At 34.9% G+C, this 25215-nt stretch overlaps 5 protein-coding genes across 8 annotated transcripts in view; 3 read left to right on the top strand and 2 right to left on the bottom strand.

Annotated features, from left to right (window-relative positions):
* The window catches only part of LOC123312551 (E3 ubiquitin-protein ligase TRIP12), a 43447-nt gene extending 42529 nt beyond the window's left edge, over positions 1–918 (top strand). For all 4 annotated transcript variants that reach the window (XM_044897032.1, XM_044897033.1, XM_044897036.1 and 1 more), the window contains one exon: positions 15–918. In XM_044897032.1, coding sequence (XP_044752967.1) covers positions 15–211 — 197 coding nt within the window. In that variant the 3' untranslated portion in view covers positions 212–918. The remainder of the gene's footprint in view (positions 1–14) is intronic.
* A 538-nt stretch (positions 919–1456) lies between these two features.
* LOC123310955 (transmembrane protein 256 homolog) lies at positions 1457–3030 on the bottom strand. Its single transcript, XM_044894681.1, has 3 exons — positions 2792–3030; positions 2468–2737; positions 1457–1770 (listed from the first exon to the last, which is right to left on the bottom strand). The coding sequence occupies exons 1-3, from the start codon at positions 2891–2893 to the stop codon at positions 1627–1629; spliced, it is 516 nt and encodes a 171-aa protein (XP_044750616.1). The 5' UTR covers positions 2894–3030; the 3' UTR covers positions 1457–1626.
* A 230-nt stretch (positions 3031–3260) lies between these two features.
* On the top strand, positions 3261–6687 carry LOC123310953 (single-stranded DNA-binding protein 3-like). The gene is made up of 2 exons (XM_044894678.1): positions 3261–3481; positions 4466–6687. The coding sequence occupies exon 2, from the start codon at positions 4473–4475 to the stop codon at positions 5781–5783; it is 1311 nt and encodes a 436-aa protein (XP_044750613.1). The 5' UTR covers positions 3261–3481; positions 4466–4472; the 3' UTR covers positions 5784–6687.
* A 258-nt stretch (positions 6688–6945) lies between these two features.
* On the bottom strand, positions 6946–8393 carry LOC123310954 (inactive peptidyl-prolyl cis-trans isomerase shutdown). Its single transcript, XM_044894679.1, has one exon. It carries the CDS (start codon positions 8151–8153, stop codon positions 7071–7073), a length of 1083 nt encoding a protein of 360 aa, XP_044750614.1. The 5' UTR covers positions 8154–8393; the 3' UTR covers positions 6946–7070.
* A 3706-nt stretch (positions 8394–12099) lies between these two features.
* LOC123311243 (putative uncharacterized protein DDB_G0271606) lies at positions 12100–25060 on the top strand. Its single transcript, XM_044895092.1, has 2 exons — positions 12100–12296; positions 22807–25060. The coding sequence occupies exons 1-2, from the start codon at positions 12288–12290 to the stop codon at positions 24769–24771; spliced, it is 1974 nt and encodes a 657-aa protein (XP_044751027.1). The 5' UTR covers positions 12100–12287; the 3' UTR covers positions 24772–25060.
* Positions 25061–25215: the final 155 nt, after the last annotated feature.

The raw sequence follows: 25215 nt of genomic DNA, 5'->3' as shown, positions 1-25215 counted from the left end.
CAATTTTTTTGCAGGTTTCAAGTCGCTTTCCCCGCCATTAACTGTGGTGCGCAAAACACTGGAGCCCAACATGAATCCTGACGATTTCCTACCATCTGTGATGACCTGTGTGAACTACCTCAAGTTACCTGATTATTCAAGTATCGAAGTGATGCGTGAAAAACTGAAATTGGCTGCTTCGGAAGGACAGCACTCATTTCATTTGTCATAAACATTTATATGAAATCGAAAGATAGACAAAGGTGTGAATAAAAGTGTTATTTATTATCAGTACCAATGGTTGTCAACCATCTGATTTATTGTGAATGGTCATGTCTCGAGTGAAAACTGGTGAGATTTTATCGAATCGATAAGTGATGTTCATTGTTGGAGACATTATATTCCTACCAAATTTGTGATAGAATTTCTTCAGTTCATCACTGTGGATCAGATACATTTATGCATAGAGGATTTTACTGTAGCCCCCGTAAATAATGGTGTCTTCAAAGATTCTTTTTATTCGGAAAACTGAAATTTTATGTTTATTTTGATATGATGATGATATGGGCACTATAAAAGTTTGTGATTTAAACTTCAACATAATGAAAAGTTAAAATGCCTAAATTTAATCTTTAATATTACCTATACACTAAATATTTAAAAAATAAGAGTGAAAATTGATTTATACGTGGGCGAAGGAATAGTAGGAGATTCTAAGTGAAAAAGTGATATACTTCAATACTGACTGATAAGTGCAATGGACACAAATGGTTTTTTCAAAGAGTGTCGTGCAACGAACTGTTCAATTTATTCAGACTTGAGCCAAATCTGCGAAGCACCACGTCGTGTCCGACCAATTTGGAAAACAGCCATATTATATTTCATTTTCAGAATGTAGGTTTCTTCCAAAAATATGTTTCAATAAATTTGTATACATAATGAACGAGTTTTATTGATTATTTATTTATGGCCCAAATTTTTTCAGCTCAACTTTGGACAACTGTAAAAATTCAAAACCATGCCTAATATATCAAATTCACCAAAAAAATAGCAAATCCAATAAGTGAGAATTCAATTTCATAATCATCAGGCATGTTGTAAAGGTGATCATGAACTGAGGTCAGAAAAGTTGCACAAGGACGAAAGAAGGCACCTTCATGGCTTGAAAGTCAAATTTTTTCATGATAAATCAAACAACCAGTAAGACCATCCTGCGATACAAAGCAGGCAAGCAGCTAACTTTAATAGAATAACTCATTATAGATTGCAATAATGCAAGTACATGCCTACCTAATTTGAAATTCAATTCCACTCAACTAAAATTTGCAGAAAAGTGAAAACAGATTAGCTGAAAAGAGCTTATTTGCATCTCTCTATTCAAATTATGGCTCCATACTTCGGTATATTGTTATGATGAGAGCCTTAATTGGCAATAAGAAGAGATAGTCAAATGCTAGCATAAAGTCAAAACAGAATGTGTTTCTAGCAACTACCTTTTATTTTTTTACAACACTGAAGATTAGGTACATGTCTCATTTTTACCACAGAAAATAAAATTTAAAAACAAATTATATTTTCATGAATATTGATGAATAAACAAAATATATCACATAAAAAAATTCCATTGCATGCCACTTAATAATAATATTAAAACGCCAAGGAAAGCCATGCTACTATCAATATTGTTCCTCCAATGGGTGCCAATTTCCCTAATTTATTCTCCCCGGTGAAGGCATAATAGTAGCAAGGACCAGAGAATAGAATTGTTCCCATCAAAAATAATGATCCAGCCTGCAAATAATAATATTTATATAAATTAAAAATAGTGAAACGAGGCAGAATAATCTCATTTTATTACGACTTTTTGATTGGTATCATGTGGCAGTAAAGCTGAATTAGTGATCAATTCGCGAGCTGAAGTGCACTTCAGCACGAAAGTTGGCATGTATTCGCAATAACCAACAGACAAAATACTAAAATGAATTAAACATGAAACGGAATAGCCTGAAATTCCTTGCCGAAGTGATAGTTTTCAGCTTGCAAGAAATTTTGCCGACTTAGAATTCCGTGCTAGACTTGAATTTCATTACAAATAGTAATATAGAACGCCATCTGCTTAGCGTCCTTGCCGAAGTGTACTTTGCTCTGCGAATTGCTTAAGAGTGCAGCTTAAGCTTTGAATTAGTCTTTGCTGCAACTCGTAACTCGACTGACCTGAACACAGCTCTCCATGCAATAGATAACAGAAGTACAAATGAAAAGAAAGCTTAATCAATCTTTTATTATATTATTTTACTTCCCACTCTGATAAATAAGGAATCAGGTGAAAAAGAAATGTAAAAATCATGGGTTTTTCAAACAACTTGATTGCTCTTAAGTAAACTTTTACCCCACCCTGCTTGAAACTCTATATTCAAACGTTCTGACTCAACCAGCAGATACGAAAAAAATGATACCAACTAAATTCTGATGATTTAACAATACTGACCACAGCGGGATTTCTAGACATGGGAACTCCTAATAGAGCTAATGAGTGAAAAAAATGCATTCTGTTAGCTGTCTCAAATACTGGTTTCAGCAGATCTGCTTTCCCTTCAGGGTACTTTCTGTGCGCTCCGTAGGCACCTAACGCAACTGCAGAAGCCCCCATAACACTGGCCAATCTTAAAAAAGAGCCATTTTCTCTTGCAAGTTTCCATAAGGGGGTTTTTTCTGTAATCACTGTGATTTGTTTTGAGGATGGTACAAAGCTTTTTTCCTACAATTATCAATTACAGTAAATGCAATGTAACACTAAGCCCGTACCACTCACGGTCATTACTGTTTTCACCGTTTGTGATACAGGATTTTCGTAAAGAACGTATCTGCAAATAGGATTATCTAACACTGAATAAACGTAATCGTTCAAACCCATGACCGCGCAAAGCGAACACGGGAATTTGTTTTCACAAAGGAATTTATAATAATTGCAATATCACTAATTATTCGAATTATTTGCCAAATAACACGGTGTTGTAAATTTGATCATGAAGCTGTCAACGACAATTGCTCAACTGTCAAAATTATCTTTTGTGAAGTATGTGTTAAAAATCTTTGAATAACCCATATAATTATATATATAATATATATATGAGACTCTCAAATCTCTGATTATACTGGATGTTTTATTTTATTTCCATGCTGCATATCAGTATACACCAAAATAATTTTGCAAATCGATAAAAAATTTCGGAATGAACCCCATCGAAGATGTTACTGTCAAATGTCGATTTCATAGGTTATGTTTATGTTTTATTTATAATGGAGGACGAAGTAGTAAGTTTTTCTCGTTGAATTGCAGTTCGAGTACAGCAATCGCTAAACGGTGATTTTCAAACGAAATATTCATCTTTTAGACATACTAACCACCTCATTGAGTAAGGAAGTAAAGGAAAGAAGACAAATTATTGCTTTCAATATTGGCCGCTGTATATTGATTGAGTATGTGTTGTTAGGGATGTAGGTGAGTAAATTTTCAGAGTTGATTCAACATGTATTTTACGATATTCTGAGTATATTTCTAAAGAAATTAGTCTCCTTTCAAATTTCTAATGTTTCCAAACTAACCATATTATCAAAACTGAGGTCGAAGTGTCAAATAATTTTTTCCTTTAAATTGTATCTTCTCCAATGGGTTTCAGCACTTGTGTTTGTGGCAGATATTATGGCTATCTCATTAATGTGTCCTGTGGTAGATCACAATTAAAGATGGCAAGAAATATTGAAAAATCTGTAGAAACTGTATCATTGTCCACATAAGTAAAATGTCCAAGATGATTACTCAATTGCTTATGAATTCTGCCTATGAAATATTGTTCATGGTCACATTTATTTTGTTAGACTTCACAAAAAATTTATGTTCCTCACGCAACTGTTTTGCTTTATAGTTCCATATGATAACCTTTTACTCATGCAACTAGTTAAATGATTTTTATTTTGACTAAGCCAGTGGGGCATCTATTCATTCATGATAGGAGATTTCCCAAAATAAAAAACCAATATTAGGGACATAATCTTCATGTCTAAGAATTTCTTTAGAATTGTGTAATTTGAGTAGTAATAGTATGATGCTGAAAACAGTTTCAATGGAAATAAAAAGTAGTTCTCATGAAGGCACTAATAACCATGAACTCGGTATTTATTCATTTTTAAATGGTTCAGGAGTTTTCTATTCTTTTCTATTCTAATATTACTTATGACAAGATGAATTTGAGGATGAAGAGAAGGGTTTTATGTTATTTTTTTTGTAAAAAAGTAGTGCTCCCTACTATGCATACCCTCAGCTATGTCAAAACATTCAGAAGAGATATATGAAGTTCCAATTTCTGTTGAAAAAACCTTTCATCCTAATACTGAATCCCTAGATTTGATGGAATGTCAATTTTTTTATTGCAATGCTCAGGCAACAATTTTGATAATAGTAAACACATTGAATTTTTCATTTCAGGAAGGCTATGCTATTTTTTGATATGTACGCCAAAGGAAAGGGATCAACTGTGCCGTCAGATGCTCAAGCTAGAGAAAAGTTGGCTTTATATGTATATGAATATCTACTCCATGTTGGTGCACAGAAGGCAGCACAGACATTTCTATCAGAAATAAGGTGGGAGAAAAATATAACTCTTGGTGAACCTCCTGGTTTTTTACACTCATGGTGGTGTGTTTTTTGGGATCTATATTGTGCAGCTCCTGAGAGAAGAGACACATGTGAACATTCATCGGAAGCAAAGGCTTTCCATGACTATGGGTTTGTCAATTCTGGGTTTGGAGTTAATGGAATGGCTCACAATGCTGGCCCAGCACCTAGTCCTTTAGGGCAGATGCCTCCTAGTGATGGAATGCCAGGAGGACCTTTACCACCTGGTTTTTTCCCCAATGCTGGCATGCGTCCATCTCCACCAACACATCCAGCAGGTCAACCATCGCCCCATTCCCAGCCCCCCACTCCTCATTCACAATTAATGGGATCACAACCATTTATGGGGCCTAGATATCCCGGAGGCCCTCGGCCAGGCGTCAGAATGCCTATGGGAAGTGATTTCAACGGTCCAGGAGGACAGCCAATGATGCCAAATAATATGGATCCAACAAGACAAGGTCCCCCAGGTATGAACCCCATGAACAGAATGAACCCTCCTCGTGGACCCTCAATGGGCCCTATGGGTCCTGGGGGTTATGGACCAGGTATGAGAGGTCCACCTCCAAACAGTAACATGGGGGGAGGGCCAATGCCTCCTATGTCAATGACAGGACCTGGAGGCCCACCTCAATGGCAACCGAACACATCAACCCCCATGAATTATTCTACATCATCACCAGGTAATTACGGAGGTCCTCCAGGATCGGCTGGTCCGCCAGGCCCTGGCACTCCAATTATGCCCAGTCCTCAAGATTCTTCAAATTCCGGCGGTGAAAATATGTACACCATGATGAAACCAGCAGTGGGCAACAACATGCCTGGAGAATTTCCCATGGGAGGAGGGCCAGATTCGGGTCCCATGGGACCAATGGGCCCCAATTCAATGGGTCCAGTAATGAACAGTGATGGAATGGAAGGCATGAAGAATTCACCTGCAAATGGACCTGGCACACCAAGAGAAGATGGAGGAGGAGGGATGGGGGACTATAACTTAGGAGGATTTGGTGGTCCTGGTGAAAACGATCATAGAGAATCGGCTGCTATTTTAAAAATTAAAGAAAGTATGCAAGAGGAGGCTAAAAGGTTTGAGAAAGACTCTGATCATCCTGAGTACTTCATGCAATAATTCTCCATGACTGGTATATTCCTTTGTCCTTTTATTTCTTTGTTGCTCAGTTATCATCAAAATTACTGATTGCACTCTGAATTCGTGTATACAAAATCCTTTTTCTGTTTTTGTACTTAAATCGTCATTTATTGTTTTTAAGATGACAAGATTTTAAAATGATTCATTTCTATCCTTCAAAATAGTGGACTATTTTATTATGTGTTTTTAAAATATTCAAATCTTTTAAATGAAAGTACCACAAAAGTACTTTTCCAAGAGTTTACACATGTTGATAATACCTAATAACAGTATAAATTAGATGGCCTATCTGTTGTTCATGGTGTTTTTTATTGAACTGATTGAATTGAAAAAATATCCCGGGTGCATTTGTAACTCCATTTCCGTAATGTCTTTGTAATGTTAAACTTACATGTGTCTTCGGTAGGGCAGGTTATAACTGGTGTAGGGTTATAACTGTTGAGTAGTTTCATTATCCTGGTAGACTCTATTTTCTAATCTGCCCTATCCTTGTGTAATTCATTTCTCTGAGTGTACATGCAATAGATACCTAAGTATAAAAGGAATCAGTTTTATTCCTTATACCTTTGTCTTATTTATTTTAGGTTGATCTGTTGAAGTGTAAAAATATGAAATATTTATAAAGTTTTTTCACTCAAAACTAAAAATCCATTGATTTGAAATCAAGTAAAGTAGACTCACATCACATTTCTTTCTTGAGATTTTACAGTTTTTCAACTGAATAAAGAAGTTTCATAATCAATATTCTGTTTATTTATGGACTGCTGCTATTTGAATATTTCACACTTTGAATCTGGAAATATTGAAATTGAATAGAAGTGCGCAATTCTTGATTAAAATGTATAAAGTGTAATGGGCTGAATTATATAATTCCCTCTCAAAATTGTTTCTTTCTAAATACATATACTATTTGCATTCCTGATTTCATTCAATTCACTAAGAACATAAAAAAGGTATTAATTGAAAAGGCTGAAGAACTATCCAGAGAGAAAAAATAAAATTGTTGCACACAAAATCACTTTGATAAATATTAAACTTGTGCGAATATATAGATGAAGTAGGATATTTTTGAATCCAAATTCATAAGTTGTACCTTCAATGCTATAAAAATACAGAGATTTTTCAAAAAAATACAATAATGTATTTTGAAAAATAGCTTTTATTTAATTTTTTTGTCAAACGAAATGATAGAAAGTCATTTATAAAAATATGTATCTACTATTATGAAAAAATATATAAAAAGAAACATAACAAGTATTCAGTTATTCAAATTTGGTTGAAAGACCTTTTACTGAATATTTTCTCTTCTTTTTTGAACTTTTCCTCTTCTCGCCTCAATGTGATGAACTCATTGGCGATTTCTGGATTCTGGGGTTCCAGCTTACGAGCCTGTTCTAACTTTGCCCTAGCCTGAACAAATTCTCCCAACATCCTGAGACATTTAGCGTGCGAAAAATAAGTTTTTGCTGATATTTTCAGTGTAGTACCTTTACACATTTGGTATATTCTGTTTGCTGCACAACAACCCTTTTTTGGGTTTCCTAAAACAGTGTTGCAAACTAAAACATTTCCCAGTACACGTAGCAAAAGTTCTTGCTGTTTTTCTTGTTCACTGTAGTCTTTCATTTGCACTAGTTCTAATTTCGAAACAGCCGTATTGTAATCTTTAAGAGATTCTTTTACATTTTTTCTAAATTTATCCTTGGCCCTTTCACACAAGGATAAGCAATAAGCATAGACCTCTTTAAAACTGTTCTTCTCACTTTCTTCCAATTTTTCATAGGAAATGGTAGCACCACTATTCACTACTTCTTGCAATTCAATTTCGAAAAGCACTGTAGCATTTTGTGGAACTCTACCAAGACAACCTAAAGGTCCATAAGCATACTGTGGGGATATAAGAAACTGAGACTTTTCGGTAAGTTTCATTGATTTCACAGCTTCGTCTAAGCCTGGAATAACTTCACCATTATTGAGCACAAACTCCTGCTTCTTTTTCCTGCTATAAGTAGAATCGAAAGGCTGTGCTTCATACTCGATGTATGCATTGTAATCGATTTTAACGAGACTCAAGTTTGGGGGTGTAGTACCGTAACCAGGTCTCAAAATTCTTTTTTTCACACCACCATCAGGAGTTAAATCAATCATATCCTTTCCGATAACCCGAAAGGGTTCCTCGTCGTAATTCTCATCTGATCCTAGGCAACTCATATTTGTAAAAGAAAGCATCGCCTCCCTAACCTCCGTTTCATCTTCCTCTGAATCTGGATTATCGTTTGGATTTATTTCAAACTCTGCACCTCCTTCGATAAGCTGTGCTAGGGATATTCCTTCGGTGATTCTTGGCATTTTTTTGATCTGAACGAACTACTCTTGTTATTATGGCGAAAAATCCAATGAACCAGAAGTTTTATCTTTTTGCTTTTTCTACACGATTTTCAAGTTTCAACACGTGCACAATGTTAAATCGAAGCAACGACACTGGGTGAAGTTGAAGAAACGATGAACCGATTACCGCAGAGACAACAACAGGTTGTTTCTGGATTACCGATTTATATATAGATAATCAAAACACCCAAATACAGAACATCTAACAATCTAACCTATAATTGCTACGATCAAGAAAAAGAGGAAAAGAAAATACCAAGAAGCAAAACGATATATTCAAAGATATTACACATATTATTATATTGTGTAATATCTTTGGATATATTGCCTCTGATATCACTATATCTTTTTGGCTACAATCAAGAAAAATTTTTTACGATGAGTTTTTGAGAGATGAGCGTGTCGAAAGTTGACCTTCGAAAATTGTTGAAATTTCGAAAGGAGTTACTTTTTCAGAATATTTATCACTTTTAGATTTAGATGGGAGATACGCGTGTCGAAATTTGTTCTCGAAAATTTCGATTTTTCTTCTCCAACATCAATCCTGTATCCCAGTTCAGTAAAAAACGAATTTTATTCTCATCATCTCAGTTTTAGGGCTAAAAATATACTATTAGGAAATCATATACCGGGTGGTTCAAAAGTTTGGAAAGGTGAATTTATTTCGCGCAGAGATGGAAAATCGGAATTCTGATACTGGGGTCTTTAGTAATTTCGCCAGAGGAATCGAATGGGCCCTTCAGATTTTGGGCCGAAAAGGGCCTTATACGAGATATGAGGCCCAACTTTGAAATTTTAAATGCAAAGCCACCTTTTTTATTGCAGATTCGGATTCAGCGGGAAATTTTACATCCGAATTGGTTGAAACCACAATTTTCTCGCAGAGTTTTTTGTTCAAAAATCTGCGGGCGTTCTTTCAGATCAGGATGCAAAAATCCATATTCTGAATGTAGCAGAATTGTTCGAAAAATACACTACATTTGGGAGTAACTTTTTTCTCTGTTGGCACAAAGAGGACACTAATTTGATAACACATTCTCATATAATACAAAAATTACCAAATGAAAAATTTTCTATTTGATTACTATAATTTTGACGAATTTTCTATATATAAATTTTACCCTGACAAGACTTTTGGCTAGACAATTGTGGAAGAATTTTTCATATTGTATTATTGTGATTCTCTGAGCTTTAATTCGAAATTTCCCCCCAATCTTGATCTAAATCTAGAATGGATAGATAGATAGAGGCATAGACTAATAAATCCTTTTTTATCCTTTATTAGTCTATGATAGAGGCATAGACTAATTCCTTTATTAGTCTATGGATAGAGGATATAGAGGTATCGCACTGTCGCTGTCTTGGAAATGGGGATAATTATACGGTGAGAGGGAAATCCAATGGACACTCTGAATCCACATGGAAATCATCGGAGGAATGCAATTTTTCTTGTTTAGGTAATGCACTTACACGAATGTTTCCCAATCGACCCACAATCTTAATTCGATTTGCTGAACGATGTGGAAATTTGTGAAACTTGAAATTCATAATAACATGATTTACATATACTTTCATCTAACGTACGTTCAAAAAAATTCTTCGTCTAGTGGGCTATGGTATTAAGATAAGTTAAGGGGGAAATTATTTATGTAATAAAAATATGATGAAAAATAATTAACATTGAAAGTTTTGCTTGGAAGTCAGTTTTTTAAATATTGACAGTGAGATTAAGCAAAAATAAAACACATTTTCGTCTTTTTATCATATTTTTATTCATTCCTAAATCTCGCTATATTCTCTCCATGAAAGAGTCCTTAAGACAAAATTGAAGATGTGGTATTAGATATTGAGAAAACAAAATAATATAATTTAGCCTAACCCAAAGAGGATCGTATTCAGGTTTTTTTAATGAATAAATGAAATCAATTTTTGTTTGAAAATTCATCAACTGAAAATAACAAAACGTAGGTAAGTAGGTAGGTATACATTTGAAGTTGAAAAATTGAGATCCTGCAATATTCAGTTTGTTATCCCATTCCAGTTGTCTACGTTCGTGTTCCATAGCCCGTATATCCCGATTTTACATTTTTTTTTCAAAATTTAAGCATAGATATTTTCATAAAGAATGGGATTTTTTACTGCTGGTTTCATTTTCTTTTCCAAAATACAGGGTAATGCCAAATGAGTACGAAAATTTTGAGGAAGTGATTACTTGTTGAAAATTATTCACATTTTACAGAGTAAAATGCAGGTATTCGGTACAAAAAGCACCATTATGTCCTGTAAAAAAGGTACATGACTATGGAACCATTCCTTCAATTCAATTCGAGACATGAGTAAACTATTGGAAGCATGGTAATTCTTAAAAATATTGTAAAATAAATTCGACAAAGCAATTCTGCTAGGCCCGAGACCTGGGTTTTATTCAAAAATATTTTTCAATATACAGGGTGTTTCATTGGTAAATGAACATACAGTAACCTGAACTAGAGCTACCCTAGGCGAGTCCAAAAAACCCATATATGATAGGTCTAATCAATTCCATAACTGAGATACAGGGTGCTTCATGTATTCACCTAAAATTTGAATTTCTCATAACTTTTGAACCAACCAGTATAGTCGGTTGATATTTGGAATATATATATGATTCACTTGCACAGGTCGATAGATTCATATTTAAATTTCCAAAAAAATCCAGGTCCATAATTGAAAAATATGGGACATCTTCCAAGCTGGGATACCCAGTAGTAGGTATATCAAAATTTTTAGATTTGATGGAGATATTTGAAAAGAGCAGAAAATTTTCAATGAGATTCAGCAGATTTCATTGTCCGCACGTCATTTTGCTTAAGGGAAACTTCAAGGAAAGAGAAGTGAGGAATGTTTTCTTTGCTTATTTTGGTTACAAATCGTTCTAAGACCTGTGTAAGTGAATCATATATTCCAAATATCAACTGACTATACTGGTTGGTTCAAGAGTTATGAGAAATTCAAATTTTAGGTGAATACTTGAAGCACCTTCTATCTCGGTTATGGAATTGATTAGACCCATGATATAAGAATGTTCTTATATCATGATTAGACCTATCTAATATGGCTTTTTTTGGACTCGCCGGAGGGTAGCTCTAGCTCAGGTTATCGTATGTTCATTTACCAATGAAACACCCTGTATATTACATACACTTGGCTAATTTGGTTGTTGATATGTTTACGAAATCAGTGTAAAGGGTGTTTTGCGAACAAAATCAGCATATCTATAGTTCTCGGAGTTTGGATTCGAAAGGTCCTTTGTACGGAAATGCCTTTTGTTTCTAATAAGATACAGGGCGATCAATGTATTCAGAATACTCAAGGAATTTCTGGCTATTTTTGAAACGGATTGAGATATTTGAACGAAATTTAGTAAAAATTGCTCATTAAGGTGATTATTTCACATTGAATACTTCGTCATCAGCAACTACAGTGGCGTGCGTATTGGTATGGAAATATAGTAGTGTATAGAAGTGTTTTTATTCGGACTGGCAAAAACGGGACCTCAAAAGAATACCGGTAACAACAATGTGAGAGAAAAATCTCAAATTACTGGACTTTGTGTTCCCGCTAGACGATTAAAATAAAATGGAATGTCTTATAAGGTGTGGAAGATTTGAAGGAATTATAGGAACCTATACCTAGCAAATCCGTAGGGTGTTCAGCCAAATGTCCCAATCTGTTTTTTCATATTCAAATCAATGATCTTTTATGTTAGGTACACCAGTAATGTACCTAGAGTTGGACAGATCTTGTTATCTAGTCAACTAGGTAATATCCGGTAGTACCAAATCTTCACTCTCTGTTTAAACGCGCTTTTTATCGGAAATAGACATCGATAAAAGGTCAATAGGTGTGGCAAACACCGACAACAACAGAGTCGCAAGTGAGGATGTTACCAGAGGTAAGCACTCATCGTGGAATGCATTTCTCCGGTATACTCCGGGACGGAGAAATTTCGCGAGATTCATTCAATTTCTTTATAGCGATCTTCAGTCTTCCTTCAGCAGTGCCAGTGTGAACTCACCAGTGCTTTTTTTACCGCATTTTCCAGCACTCGTCGAAATGAGATGGGTAATTATCCTCTGAAATTTGTCATCTTCCTCCTGATGAAGTTATTGTTGCACTCTCACTGGCTTGTTTCGCGATTTGATTATTGCTCGGATTCTTCCGGTGTTTGTGTTTGGTTTAGAATCCAAATAGTATGGATAATAAGAAAAATTAATTCCAGCGAAATGTAATCTGATCCATTTTTTCCGGAAATATGTATTTTCCGTTTTGGATTTTTATCTGCCCGAACCAAACGTTGAAATTTTGGAATATAAGGAATGGTTTCCCAATAAATAAATAAGACAAACGCAGTTAAAAAAACTATCATTTATATTAGCTTTTGCATCAATTTTCGAAAAAATCATGAAAAATTATAATATTTTTCGAAAGTAAGTACCGTCGATTCGGGTGACTTGTGACGATTGTTGAATTCAACCTGTCATATTTTCAAAACGGTGACCTATTTTTATCTGAAGAAGAGGTTCGATTGGTTCGAATATGCCTAATGACTCAGACTATTGATTAGGATATATACCATGCTTGGGAAACCTTTAAAATCTATTGATTTCTAAACTTTAAAATGAAATAGGTGACTTGAGACGGTGTATAGTTTTTAAAAATTAGAATGTGTGATTATATAGTTGAAATTCGGTCAGGATATTAAATGATAAACCCCTATTATTACAGCGAAAGTAAATATATTGCAACTCAAATGTAAAAAAAAACTAAACAAAACAAGGGAACTTTGATTTATTTCATTCTTTGGTGATTTCTTTGTGAAAATAACGTAAATAATAATATCCTGCGAAAAATCGTCATATTTCCTGCTGCCAATGCGCCGCTTGTATCTATTCGGCATTGTCCCAAGTCACCCTATGAAACAACAAAATAAATAAATGAGATCCGTTTTTGATTTGTAAACAACCTTGTTTCATGACATATGTATCTAATATCCCAATATCCCACGTATCCACATTACACATGCACAAAGTGAAACACATGTACAGGACACTAGAAAGTATAAGGACGATGAAAAGCGCGCTTTTACTCTCCTGAATTTGTTAATTTTTCCTGTCAATTCAAACGCTCTGGTCTCGGCAAACCCAAAAGGAATTAATTGTTAAACTAACCGAAAAGACGATACACAATCTTATTAGTTTGTCCTTTTACTCATAAATGGTAAAAAACGAAGAAATCTGCAAGGGGGGTAATTGTCCCAAGTTACAGGAATGTCCCAAGTCACCCGAATCTACCGGTACATGAAACTTTTTTCGGCTAATCATCATAAAATTCATTGAACAAACTAACATTGTCTTCATTTTGAAAGTTAAAGTTATTTTTTATTTATGGCAAAAATGCAAGAGGTTATTCCTTGACCAAAAACATACTAGTTTGACAGCAGCATTTAATGTAGTTCGATGTGGGATTTACGAAAATGTATCCTACTTTATGGGGCACGTTACTTGAAATAACCAGGTTGTACAGGGTACAAAGATGAGGAACCTGAGACACCCGGCATAGTGAAGAATTATTCTTTTTCAGATCAGTGAAGCGCGAAGCTACCAGCATTATTAAGTTTTTGGTTACTGAGTATTCTAATTTCAAAAGTCCCATTGTCGATTTTATATGGCGCAGTTCATTAATAAAACATTTTACATAACCTTGTCTAGTTTCTCTGTAAAGGGCTTCTCAACATATTTGATTTTTAAGGTACTCCGAAGCTTATACTTACACTTTAATAATACCCAATACCCCATGTATTGAAGGGTGTATAAATTATCTGGCTTTCATTGAAATATCAATTTTTTTTTCGGATAATATCTAACTCAGAACAGGCTAACGTTATTCGACTAATAAATAGTCGGCCTACATCCAAATCTCCCACGGTTCGCCGAAATCGTGCTGTTAATCAAATTTTATGCAATGCCCAATAATCATACGTTTGAACCATTGTTAGTGAACTTCCCAAGGCGACAAAGGACTGGAACTGGGAAAATTACGAATATATTTTGAAGGCAGAAATGTCGAAACTACATTTTCGAAATTAATTACTCTATTCAGGTACCTACCCAATACAGAAATTTTTATATAATTGAGCGCATTTTATGGCAAGCGAGAAATTCGGTTTTCCAGAACCAATTTAGATCTAGATCTAAACATCAGATTTCATATTGAGGATGCCGGTGTGTATTTCTCACTAATACAGATTTATTTTCTTTGAATAGCCTTGGAAGGCTGCATATTTTATCAGTGTTATAACGAAAAAATTTAATGTATCACTTCCAATATTTCATTGTAACGCAAGTCTGCTTTTTTTTTCTCCTGTCCAACACATGACTCAGCGTCAATAAAATGCAATAAAACTTCAGAAACGAAGTTCGTTATAAGTTGCGGAGGAATTAGGAAAACCAGAAACTAGGACATATCCCTGGACATAGATGGGTCCCAATTAAATAAAAAACAATTTGTTCATTTGTTGATTCCTCAGCCACAGTTTTTTTTTCGACTTTGACCAATTAATTTTTGGTCAGTGATGAAACGATTCATTCACAAAAAAATAGGAGATACAATTTTGCTGATGTATAAAAAAATGCAAGATAGAATGTGAACCCCAGCATGCTTCGGATATTGTTATTCAGTATTGTTGCCTTAACATCAAATCCAAGAAATTCTTTGTGGGTGTGAGAATTATATATTAAGAAGAAAGTCTTAGGTCCAATATACAATGAAATAATATTTTTTCGAGATTTGTGCTGTATCCTCTTTCAGATAGATTTTCTCGTGTCGTGCGAATGATAAAAAATAAGGTCGTGTCTATCATTGTAGGTGGGAAGAACATTACTGTCTATCTTCTTCGGATCACTTGCATGTTCAAGGGTTAGCAGCAAATTCTTCAAGATATTACCGACAACTCCTTTTAGGGAATGAGTACCAGAGAAAGTGGAGTTGGCAGGTTTTGTTATGCTCATTACCAAATTTATCGAGCAACATCTTTGCAGGAGATGCAATGGGCAATTCCTCGAGACTCGAATATAATATTTTATAATTGTTTAATTCTTCACAAGCCGAGGCACTGAGAAGTGAAATCAACTTCGATTTTATTGTATCGTAATTGATTTGTAGGTTATTAGGGGTCTATTAGGATTATTGTTATTTCAATTCAATAGAAAGAATTATTTCTTTTCTTATTACAGAAAGTGAAACACCGCAAATTTTACGAGTTGATTTATTATTTTCGAAGTCTCACTTTCAATCCCACCCTGCATCTTCCATTTATTTGTACACCAAATTATTTAAAATTTTACCTATGGCATTGAGTATTAATTCAAGATATACAAGAGGTCCCAACAGAAATTTTATCCCCCAGAACTCAGAAGCGAAGAATTTTCGAAGATTTGAAAAAACAGATCGACTCTTCTGTTTTGAGACTTGAATTTACATTATTTTGCTCCGAAAAAACCAGCACCATGAAGGAGGCATTAACCCCCGAAATTTTTTGAGTATAGGAAGGAGATTTTGAGAGTTAGTTAGTTTGGAAGTTATTTATGTTTTGTTGACAATTCAGTTGAAATAATGTGATAATCTCCTCCCTATTCAAAATAATTTGGGGGTTGTTGCACCCTCAGGTGTTTTTTCGGAACAATATCACTTTGTTTACGAACATCATGAAATGGTTAGCCTAGAAATAACATTATTTTATTGATTTGATGCTGAATCATACTTGATCCTTATCATTTGAGATGAATGATGAATAATGATGAATTCACCAGTGTGAATTCATCATTTTATTGCATCCCTGTTTGTAGAAATTGGAAATCGAGAGTTACATACGTCGGTGCTTTATTTGGGTTTGGTGAAATTGAAAGCAAGATTTCCAAGATCTGACACACCCGTATGGAAGAGAGGACAAAGAAATAAAATTTCTATTTCTCTAGTAGCGGTGTATCACATGTCATTAACCATATTGTACGTTCGTGAAATCGATTCAAAATACGGTACCTGCTCACTTCCGCGACATCTAGGTGAAAAGTAATCTATGGAACATACCTCGATTTTTTTATAGCAATTTTCAGGTTCTTTTGGATGTTTTGGAGCTGTTCGGATCGAGTTATTTCAAATTTGCAGATAGGTATGTTTAAAAAGACGCCACTCCATAGAACTAGTAAAACATGGTTGATCAATTTTTTTTTTGATAATTCACGATTATTGTAATCTACAGTGCATTGTGAAATATATTAATTATACCAAAGTATAATAATATAATGATACCATCCTATAACTAATATGTTTGTCCGGAGACAGAAAATATAAAATGCACACTGAGTTAAAAGAAATGCACCAAATTCATATCTCTGTTATTTACTATTTTGTGGAATAATTCTGGATCAGTTCAATTTTTATATCAAATTGCAACTTTTCACGTATACTTGAGGACCAAAGTTTGTTGCATTAATTTCAGGACAAGTCATAATAATGACGAATAGTTTTTTTCCTAGAAATACTTTTTACGCGTGAGTTGGGACCATTATATTTTTACGACTTTTTTCTTCTATTTTTCTTCATTCATTTCAGTTTCTTAAGAACCACTTTTCCTCATTGGTGCTGGTGGTCGCTTTCCAGGAGTAAGAATTAGTTATTTTCAACTCCAAGCTACTGATAGCCAGAAAAATAGTATTACCTAGTCAATTGTCAAAACCGCAAACTCTCAATTTATCGCTTCGAAGATTTTGCCCAATGAATCACCCTCTGTATAGGGCATTGCATTTTTCATTACTTGACTTCAATGGTCGCCAAAAGTTGCCCCAACTATCGGATATCAAACACTCCTATATCTTTATTCCCCTTCCTTGCAAAATAATTACTATATCACTGGCAGGACTATTGTTATCCCGCAAAAGCTGTGAAAATTGTTCATCTAATTTCTATTCATCTCATTCTACGCTTGGTCTTCAATCTTGAGAAAATATATTGTAAGCGAGCCATCCAATTAAAAACATATAGTTCAGATACTGTGGCGGTAATTGCAGGAAACTGTATTTCTTTTTCGTTCTTTAATGGTACTAATCTCAGGTATCTCAGTGAAAGCAATAAACTTTCATCTGAAAAATCTGATTGGTCACCAAAACGAAGTTCCGATTTCAAAGAGGAAAAAATTCATTTCATCGATCAAATCCAGGAAGTTGCTAATGGTTCTACGAATTCCTCAGGCCCTCTCTAGATTTCTATGAGTTTTTCAGTATCATTTAGGTTGTTTGAATGAATAACATCAGCATCAGTAATTAATTGCATAATGTCATGCATGAATAATCCATAGGTAAATCAGTGTTTATCAACTAGGTACCCGTATACAATGCCAAAATAGTGTATCCTCGAGTAGGTACCCAAGCATTGGTTGAATACCGTGGAAATAAAATACTCCAAAAGATACTCAAGATAAAGCATGTTTTTCAGCAATACACTGTTCATAATTTAATTAAGTATTGGCTTCGAGATGTTTATTTTGATCAGATACCTGACTATGTTTAGCTTATATTCTTATTTTATTCAGGGAAAAATTCATTGAAAATATGGGATATCCTAGGTTGGAATTACAGAAAAAAAATTAAATGAAGAGAAAATCGAAAGTCTCTGTAAAGCTATAGTACTTGGCTGGTCCCCCATGAGCTCGTGTCAAGTATTATACTACTGTATAATTTGTCCATTGGAGTTGATCAAACAAAATATAAATCCATCCGTAAATAAAACACTTCAACTGTCCAATTTCTGTGATCTCGGGCCCACTGCTGCCACACCTGGTCCCTATCAATTTTTGAGCACTGTATTTGGGTTATATCTCAGAGGAATGTTAATTCCAAAGATATTACACACTATAATATCTTTGGTTAATTCTCTCTCCTTCACATATCCATCAGCTAAAAAACTGTTAAACGAAGAAAACATCATTACAAAATTGTGTCTAAATTCAAATTGCCTGAGGGGAGCTTTTCGCAGAGTTCATAAAATACCTTCCCACTCAGTCTCTTCCGAAACCTGCCAGAAAATTACGAACGATATTATTACATATTTTATTTAACGAACAAACAAATGGCTCGTGAACTTTCACCCGCTCGAGGCTAGCTGATGAATATGACTATTTTTGCTTCATCGTTTGGAAAAATCAATGAGTCTATTTCTTTGCATATATAGGGTGTGTCGTAGAAAATTACATTCTTAGTTCGCGTGGGTCAAACGTGATCTCACGAAAATGAGAGATGAAACGAAAATGCCGTCAGATATGCATTCCAACACGATTTTTCTGTTACACCCATTTTATGCCAACAAACAAACGTTGGATATTTCACGTAAGTCAGATGCTCTGAAGGTTTTTGTTTAATTATTTCGTCGAGAAAGAGTATACACCCTAGTGCTATCTGACAGGAAACGAAGATTAGCTCAATTCCGATAATAATGGATACATTCTGCCATTTTCATTCGAAAAATTAAGACACTAAATTGAGGCTGTCCCCATTCCCTGTCACTTGTCAGTCAGATGGAACTAGAGTGTATTCCTCCATCATACCTTTGAGTATTCAATAATACTTAAGGATCATACTGACCACTGGTATCGAATAAAAGGGACATCAATTCGTTCTTTTTTCGTCGAGGTATGAGTTGTATTGCTCTGACGAGGTCAAATGAGATCGAAACTATGTTCAGCATCTACTCTTTGAGAGTCCAAATAGTATTACATTCAGGTACAATTCAAATTTGTGAGCTTACTCCAATCGAACTAAACTTATGGTATTCTTGAGCCATTGGACTTATTCGAAACAAATCCCTAATTTTATTTTGATTTTCTAGTCTGAAACCATTCAAATTTTCCCATTGAGGCCGATTTTTCAAAAAATCGCTGATGGACTACTCGATTTTTCGAAAATATCTTATAGGCTCATCTCCAGTGGTTTTCGCCAAAATGCAGATGCAGCAAACGTATAAAAAGTCAATTCGTCATGAGAAATTTTCATCGTAAATCAAGTGTGGTATTTCTCATTGAATAGGGGTAGGATTTAAGATTTAAACCTCCCAAGCGATCAATAAATCACATCTCACAATCAGCGACCTTACAGATGCTGTTGCATCATGTTGTTGTCGCAAGATCAATGGAATAATTGATAATGCCCGATGGCAGTATCCAGTATGCGTATGAGAGAAATTCCGAGCAGGATTCGCACTTTCTCCACGATGTCTAGGTCGAAATTGATTCTTGATCCTCGAAACGCTGTGTAATAAATCGTGTGGTATGAATTCTAGTAGGTAGGTGAAAACAAAGCTATTTAAATATCATTGTATCGGATCTTTGTGGAATCTAATTGACATTCAACGAAAAACTTCGTGGGGCTGTACATGAGAAAATTCACTGAATTTGCAAGGAGAGACTGAAGTTTATTCAGAATTCAGCTTCACTATGGTTACTATTTCCATCCACTATCAACAAATGTAGATTTTTGTTTGATCCCGTTATGACTTGTCACTTGTCCAGTCTTATTTAGAAGCTTGGATCTTTCTGAATTTCAACGGAAATTGAAGATTAAAAAGTGTGAGTCATTCAGAATTGAATTAATATTTAGAATTTGTAGGTCTTCCTCTTGAAACAGAATACCTCTTGCAGTGTTTACATCGCATAATGAGGTATATTTCAAAATTCCACCACTTTCCTATCCTTTGAAATTTGCGGTCATCCAAATTTTTTTATTGAAACATCCTGTGGGTATTTAAGACTGATATGTGTGAAATTTTCGGCTTGGGAGACCAAATTTTTTTGGTAAATAATAAAAAGTGAATTATTTTATACAGTGTGATCACCAAAATTGATTAAATGTCAATTTCTTCAAAATGACAAGGGATTTGTGTTTGCGGTTTTGATAATTTGGCTTTCTATCGGTAGGTTAGGGTTAAAGAATCACATTCGAAATTTTACTTGAAAAAACAAAAATGGAGGAACTTGACACTTTTTTTCACGCAGTTATATACAAAATTGAAATCTGACAATATTTATAACTATAGAAAATCACAGCCTGGATGGCTGATTATTTTTATCCCTTCATGGCGGGAAATGCAAAACTGATATTGGTCATATGGAGGCACTCTTTGTTTCTGTGTAATCTACAGGATGTCCCGAATGTAATGCAACAAAATTTGGTCACAGATTCTCGGGACGAATATAAGAAACCCCTGTTTTTTATTTTTGATAAAAGATTGATGGGATTTCGGATGCGAAATCCCATCCGGTGATGACCGGATTCTGAAATAAAAATAAAAGACCATTTTCAGGTGCGATATTCAGTGGGCATCCTGGCAAGAATCAAAAATAGGGTCTCGAGGATCTGTGGCCAAATTTTGTTTCATTAATTTCTGGACACCCTGTATAGATGAAATAGGGGCTGTAGCCATATAGTTCTGTTGCTCCGCCTGGATCAGCCTATAACTTGACGGTTTTTACTGCATTTCTAATGAGGTACCCACCCTCTTCATATGATAATTTGTGAAAAACATTTCAGTTGTGAAAGAAATGTGACTTTTCCTTCCAGAAAGCATTCAAAGAAAGCATTCAATGAAAGCTTTTTAGAATTGAAAAAACTTCGAATGATTAATGATTTGGTTTTGCGAAACGCTTCAGTAAAAAAATATTGCCAAAACTTTGTGAAAATGTTTCAAATAAACTCATGCTATTACGTGCCCTATATATGCTCTCAAGTTTTTGAACGAAAAGGTCAAGAGTGGATATTGATTCAAATAAATCTCATGAGATATGAGATGTATTGAATTTCACCGAAAAATATCTAGAATTCGTTTAAGGAAAAGTTCAGATCAGAAATAGTAATTTTATCTCACCGCTTTTCCTGCCTCATCAATACCGGTTGTTTATTTCATAACTAACTGATCTGATAATTTCATGCATATGTATTACCATAACTCATTATAGTCTAATATTTTAATTTATTCAACTCGCACGACATTGGCGCATCAAGTTGTTGGTCTAGGTCATTGCCGGAAACCGATAAATAATTTGTTCAGAACAGAAGTACCAGTGAAAGTTATGAGAAAATGTGGCTGAGCCTGAGCATCTTTCGTTGTTTATACTTTTATTGTATTAGCATAAATGAAACCGTTGAGGAATCATGAATACCATAATTTTAATAGTCGATGATTCTTAGTTGTGAGCAAATCTTTCATTATGATACTGGATATCTTCTATTTTCAATTCCCATATATTTGACAGAACAGCTTTCTCTCATCTTCACAACACATTATGAATATAAACCGAAGATTCTAACGGCATTCAGTAGTCATCATTTACATTTTAATTTCGGAATGATTTCTGTGGACAAGTGGAAAACTTTATTGATAAAATATGATCAATGAAACGATGAAGGAATCTTGCGAACCCTCTTTAATTGTTGGTTATTTCGAAGCATCAAAATTTCATCTTTTATTTAATGGCCCATTCCAAAAACGAAGCCAGAAAACAACAAATTCGAAACACATTACACCTGTGAAAATCCTTTAACGTGGTGATATTTGAAGAATCTCAAACCAAAGATTTCCATGCTGAAAAATGTAGGGTGTTTCATTTAAAAGACACCAATTTTCCCTTATAGGCCTTCAATTGATTCTAATAATCTCTCTGATCAGATAAAAAATATACATTTCCTATATAAGTCCTAAAAATGGGCAAAAAAGTTTCGGAATTTTTTAAACATCTCAAACAGAAACAAAGATATTCGAAACAGTAGTTTTTTAGAAACACTATTTCACTCGAAAACGCATCCAGTTGATCTGTGTTCTCATTATTTCAAAAAAGAGGTAGAGAGTCTTTGAATACATAATGAGAATCCAATTCAGGACACCCCGTCTCAAATTAAAATGTGGAAAATTCCGTAAGATTTTTTTCCTTGCTCGATTCCTAACATACCTACCTTATAGACAATAATGACCTAACTCAATAAAACGAAGGAATTCTTGAAATACTGAATTTCCGAAGGAATGTAGTACTTGCTAGTGTCATCAGACCCAGTTTGAAAATTTTCTCTCCCCCCACATTAGTTTTAGTGCATGTCCTACTGATAAAAGCAACCATCAGTGAGTAGGTAAAATTTTCCAGACCCATTACCCATTTCGAACTTATTTGAAGTAACCTTGTTGCTAAATTTGTGATTTCAGCCCATTTATTTATTTATTTAGCCTATTATATGACAGTAACGTTAGTAAGGTGTACATGTAGGTCGTTCTCATTTTATCTCAATTTTTATAAAACAATTTATAATCTTATATTTATTATCATCTGCCGCTACCCTCAAAGCTCAAAGAGGCCTGTTGGGACGCATGAAGAGGGTCACTGGGTATATTTCCGCCTCGTACGTTGAATATTTGACGGTTGACATCTATTTTTTTCTGTTACAATACCAAATAAATAAATTATTGCTTACTTCTACTGATTTTCACATTCCTCATGAATCGCATGGTTGGTTTGATCTAATTTCATCCTCTATTTCAGGCTTCAGTTGTTCTCCTCTCATTCGTTGGAATCGTCGTCTCTTCAGAAGATGAGACCAACGAGGTGATAATAGCACCATCCTCAACCAAATCACCGATCAACCTCGACACGAACCTACGCAAAGCTTTACTCAAGGCCCTGGTCGAATTAGAAAATGAAGAGAAAGAAAACCTCCAACGAGATACTAATAACGACTATGTGAACATAATTACCCATTTAGGCTCGAAGGACCAGACAGTGGAGAAGGCGTCAGCATCATCCATTTCATTCTTCTCCAGAACAGAACCTGTCAATATGACTATAACCGTGAAGAAAACCACCTCCAAACCAAAACAGTCTGTTGTGGTGCAAAAAAGCAAGGGAACCCAAAAGACTGTATACGATACTGAAGACCTCAGCGTTTCCGATACTCCTGAGCAAATTATAGCAAGTGCTTCGAACAGCTTTGCTTCAGCAAAATCCGAAAACTCTAAAACTGTCACAGGTGGAGCACAAATCAATTCCCTCATTTCAAGAGGTAAAGTCAAGAAATCCAAGTTTGAACAAACCACAACAACTAAACCAACCTCTTCGACTGAAGAAAATGAAGCAAAGGTAGAAAGCCTTCAATTTTTTTCCGCACCTTTAGTAGCCGCATTCACTGTACACCAAGATGATAAAGGTCTTCCGAATAGTGTCGTCCCAATCTACAATCAAGGAAATGCAGTTACAAGTACCACTGAAAAGCAACAAGAAGAAAATTTGAAGAACCAGGAAGAATTTCAAAGAGAAGTACAGAAGCAGCAGAAAGAATTAGAAGCCAGACAAGACGAAGAATTGAGAAACAAGCAATTAAAGCTTGAGGAAGAAATCAAAAGATTAACCAAACTTAGGGAAGAACAGGAAAAATTATTAAGGCAACAACAATTCATTTACGAAAAGGAATTATTGGAACAGCAAAAGAAATTATTTGAAGGACAGACAAGATTCTTTAATAATGCACAGCGTTTCATTCCTATTCCTCAAACAACTACCACGTCGAAACCAACGTTGCGACCTAATTCTAAGGATAATTTCAGAGGGACTTCTGGAAATTCAGGAACATTTGTTGCCATTCAGCCTAGTGTTGGATTTGTTCAACCAGTTGTGAGCTCTCTGCCACAGAATGCACAGGTTCTTCCAATAAAGAATCCAGTAGATTTCAGAACACCTTTTCCACAATCATTCGGTCAGCTTGGGATCCAAAGTAGTACCGAATCGAGACAAATCGGAAACGGTCAATCCTTCTTGATTGGTCCTCAATCTTCTCCAATTCCACCACTTTCGTTGAGTACATTTCAGAATACTATTGTACCATCAGTGAGTACAGCTCAAAATTCAGCAGTTCCTCTAGTCAATACTGCTCAAAATCCTCTATTTTTCCAAAGTCTTCCTTCAACGCAAATTAGCTCAATATTCCACCAACCACCACAACTGCATAACGGATTTTCAGCTTCTCAAAGTCTGCCTTTCCAATTAGCACAGAACATTCCATTCAGAAATTCGATAAACACACCCCCATCCCATGGTACTAGAAGTCTAAGGCAAGAATCTGGTACTGGAAACTTCTTGAACGACAGATTCAATGCTCCAGACAACAGTAATAACTTTTTTAGAGATCACAGATTCAATATCAACACGTTCCCTTTCCAGCAAGCGCCACAAGCTTCGCAGTTTACAAGAAATAACTTCGAAAACGGCAATCCAAACAATTTTAATCGGTACCAGTACAATACTGTGCAATATTCAGTAGACCAACCATTTCTGAACCAAAGGTTCAATAATCTCCTGTTGCACACTGGCTTAGGCCAAGGCAAACAACAGGAAAACCTTAATATAGTGTCTAAAGTTTTGTCTTTGAACCATCTTGGTGCCGATTCCCAAACAGCGAATGCCCTTGATGATTTCAAAAGGATACGAGCACCTGCCAGTTGGAGGGTTGTGTAATGCGGTCTCACTAATTTATTAAATTTATTTCAATCTGTGGATTTTGTATTTAAAGATTGGTTTTATTCTTTAATTGGAAGAGTTAAGTCCCTACCTCACCTATCACCACTGGAGTGAATATTTCGAAAGGAATTACTAAACCTTAATTCGACTTCTTGAACTTAACTGCTAGGAGAATGAAACCTTTCGTGTTATTTATGATAATTTTTAAGCTGTTGTTATAAGATTGTGCCAATTTAAAAAGAGTTTGTAAGATATTATTAAATACTACTTAATAAAAAAAGAGAAAATGAAATGAAAGCATATTTTATTATGGATTTGGAATTTTCAAAGGTAGGTATATTTTTGTTCAATTTATGGTTTCTATCCTAGAACACGATCTTTTTTTGAAAACTCAAATAAGGTACTCTTTAATTCGTTCGAAATCTATTCAGGATATTATAT

Source organism: Coccinella septempunctata, chromosome 4 (assembly GCF_907165205.1).
Source record: "Coccinella septempunctata chromosome 4, icCocSept1.1, whole genome shotgun sequence".
Lineage (NCBI taxonomy): Eukaryota > Metazoa > Arthropoda > Insecta > Coleoptera > Coccinellidae > Coccinella > Coccinella septempunctata.
The sequence above is the reverse complement of the archived record's forward strand: the minus strand, read 5'-3'. Positions and strand labels throughout refer to the sequence as shown.

Bases quoted from the DNA above. Each gene is read 5' to 3' on its own strand.
- LOC123310954 (XM_044894679.1), bottom strand. From the start codon at position 8,153: ATGCCAAGAATCACCGAAGGAATATCCCTAGCACAGCTTATCGAAGGA.
- LOC123310953 (XM_044894678.1), top strand. From the start codon at position 4,473: ATGCTATTTTTTGATATGTACGCCAAAGGAAAGGGATCAACTGTGCCG.
- LOC123310955 (XM_044894681.1), bottom strand. From the start codon at position 2,893: ATGGGTTTGAACGATTACGTTTATTCAGTGTTAGATAATCCTATTTGC. The intron at 2,738-2,791 runs GTGAGTGGTACG...TGATAATTGTAG, and splicing joins CGGTGAAAACAGTAATGACC to GAAAAAAGCTTTGTACCATC. The intron at 1,771-2,467 runs GTCAGTATTGTT...TATTATTTGCAG, and splicing joins TGTCTAGAAATCCCGCTGTG to GCTGGATCATTATTTTTGAT.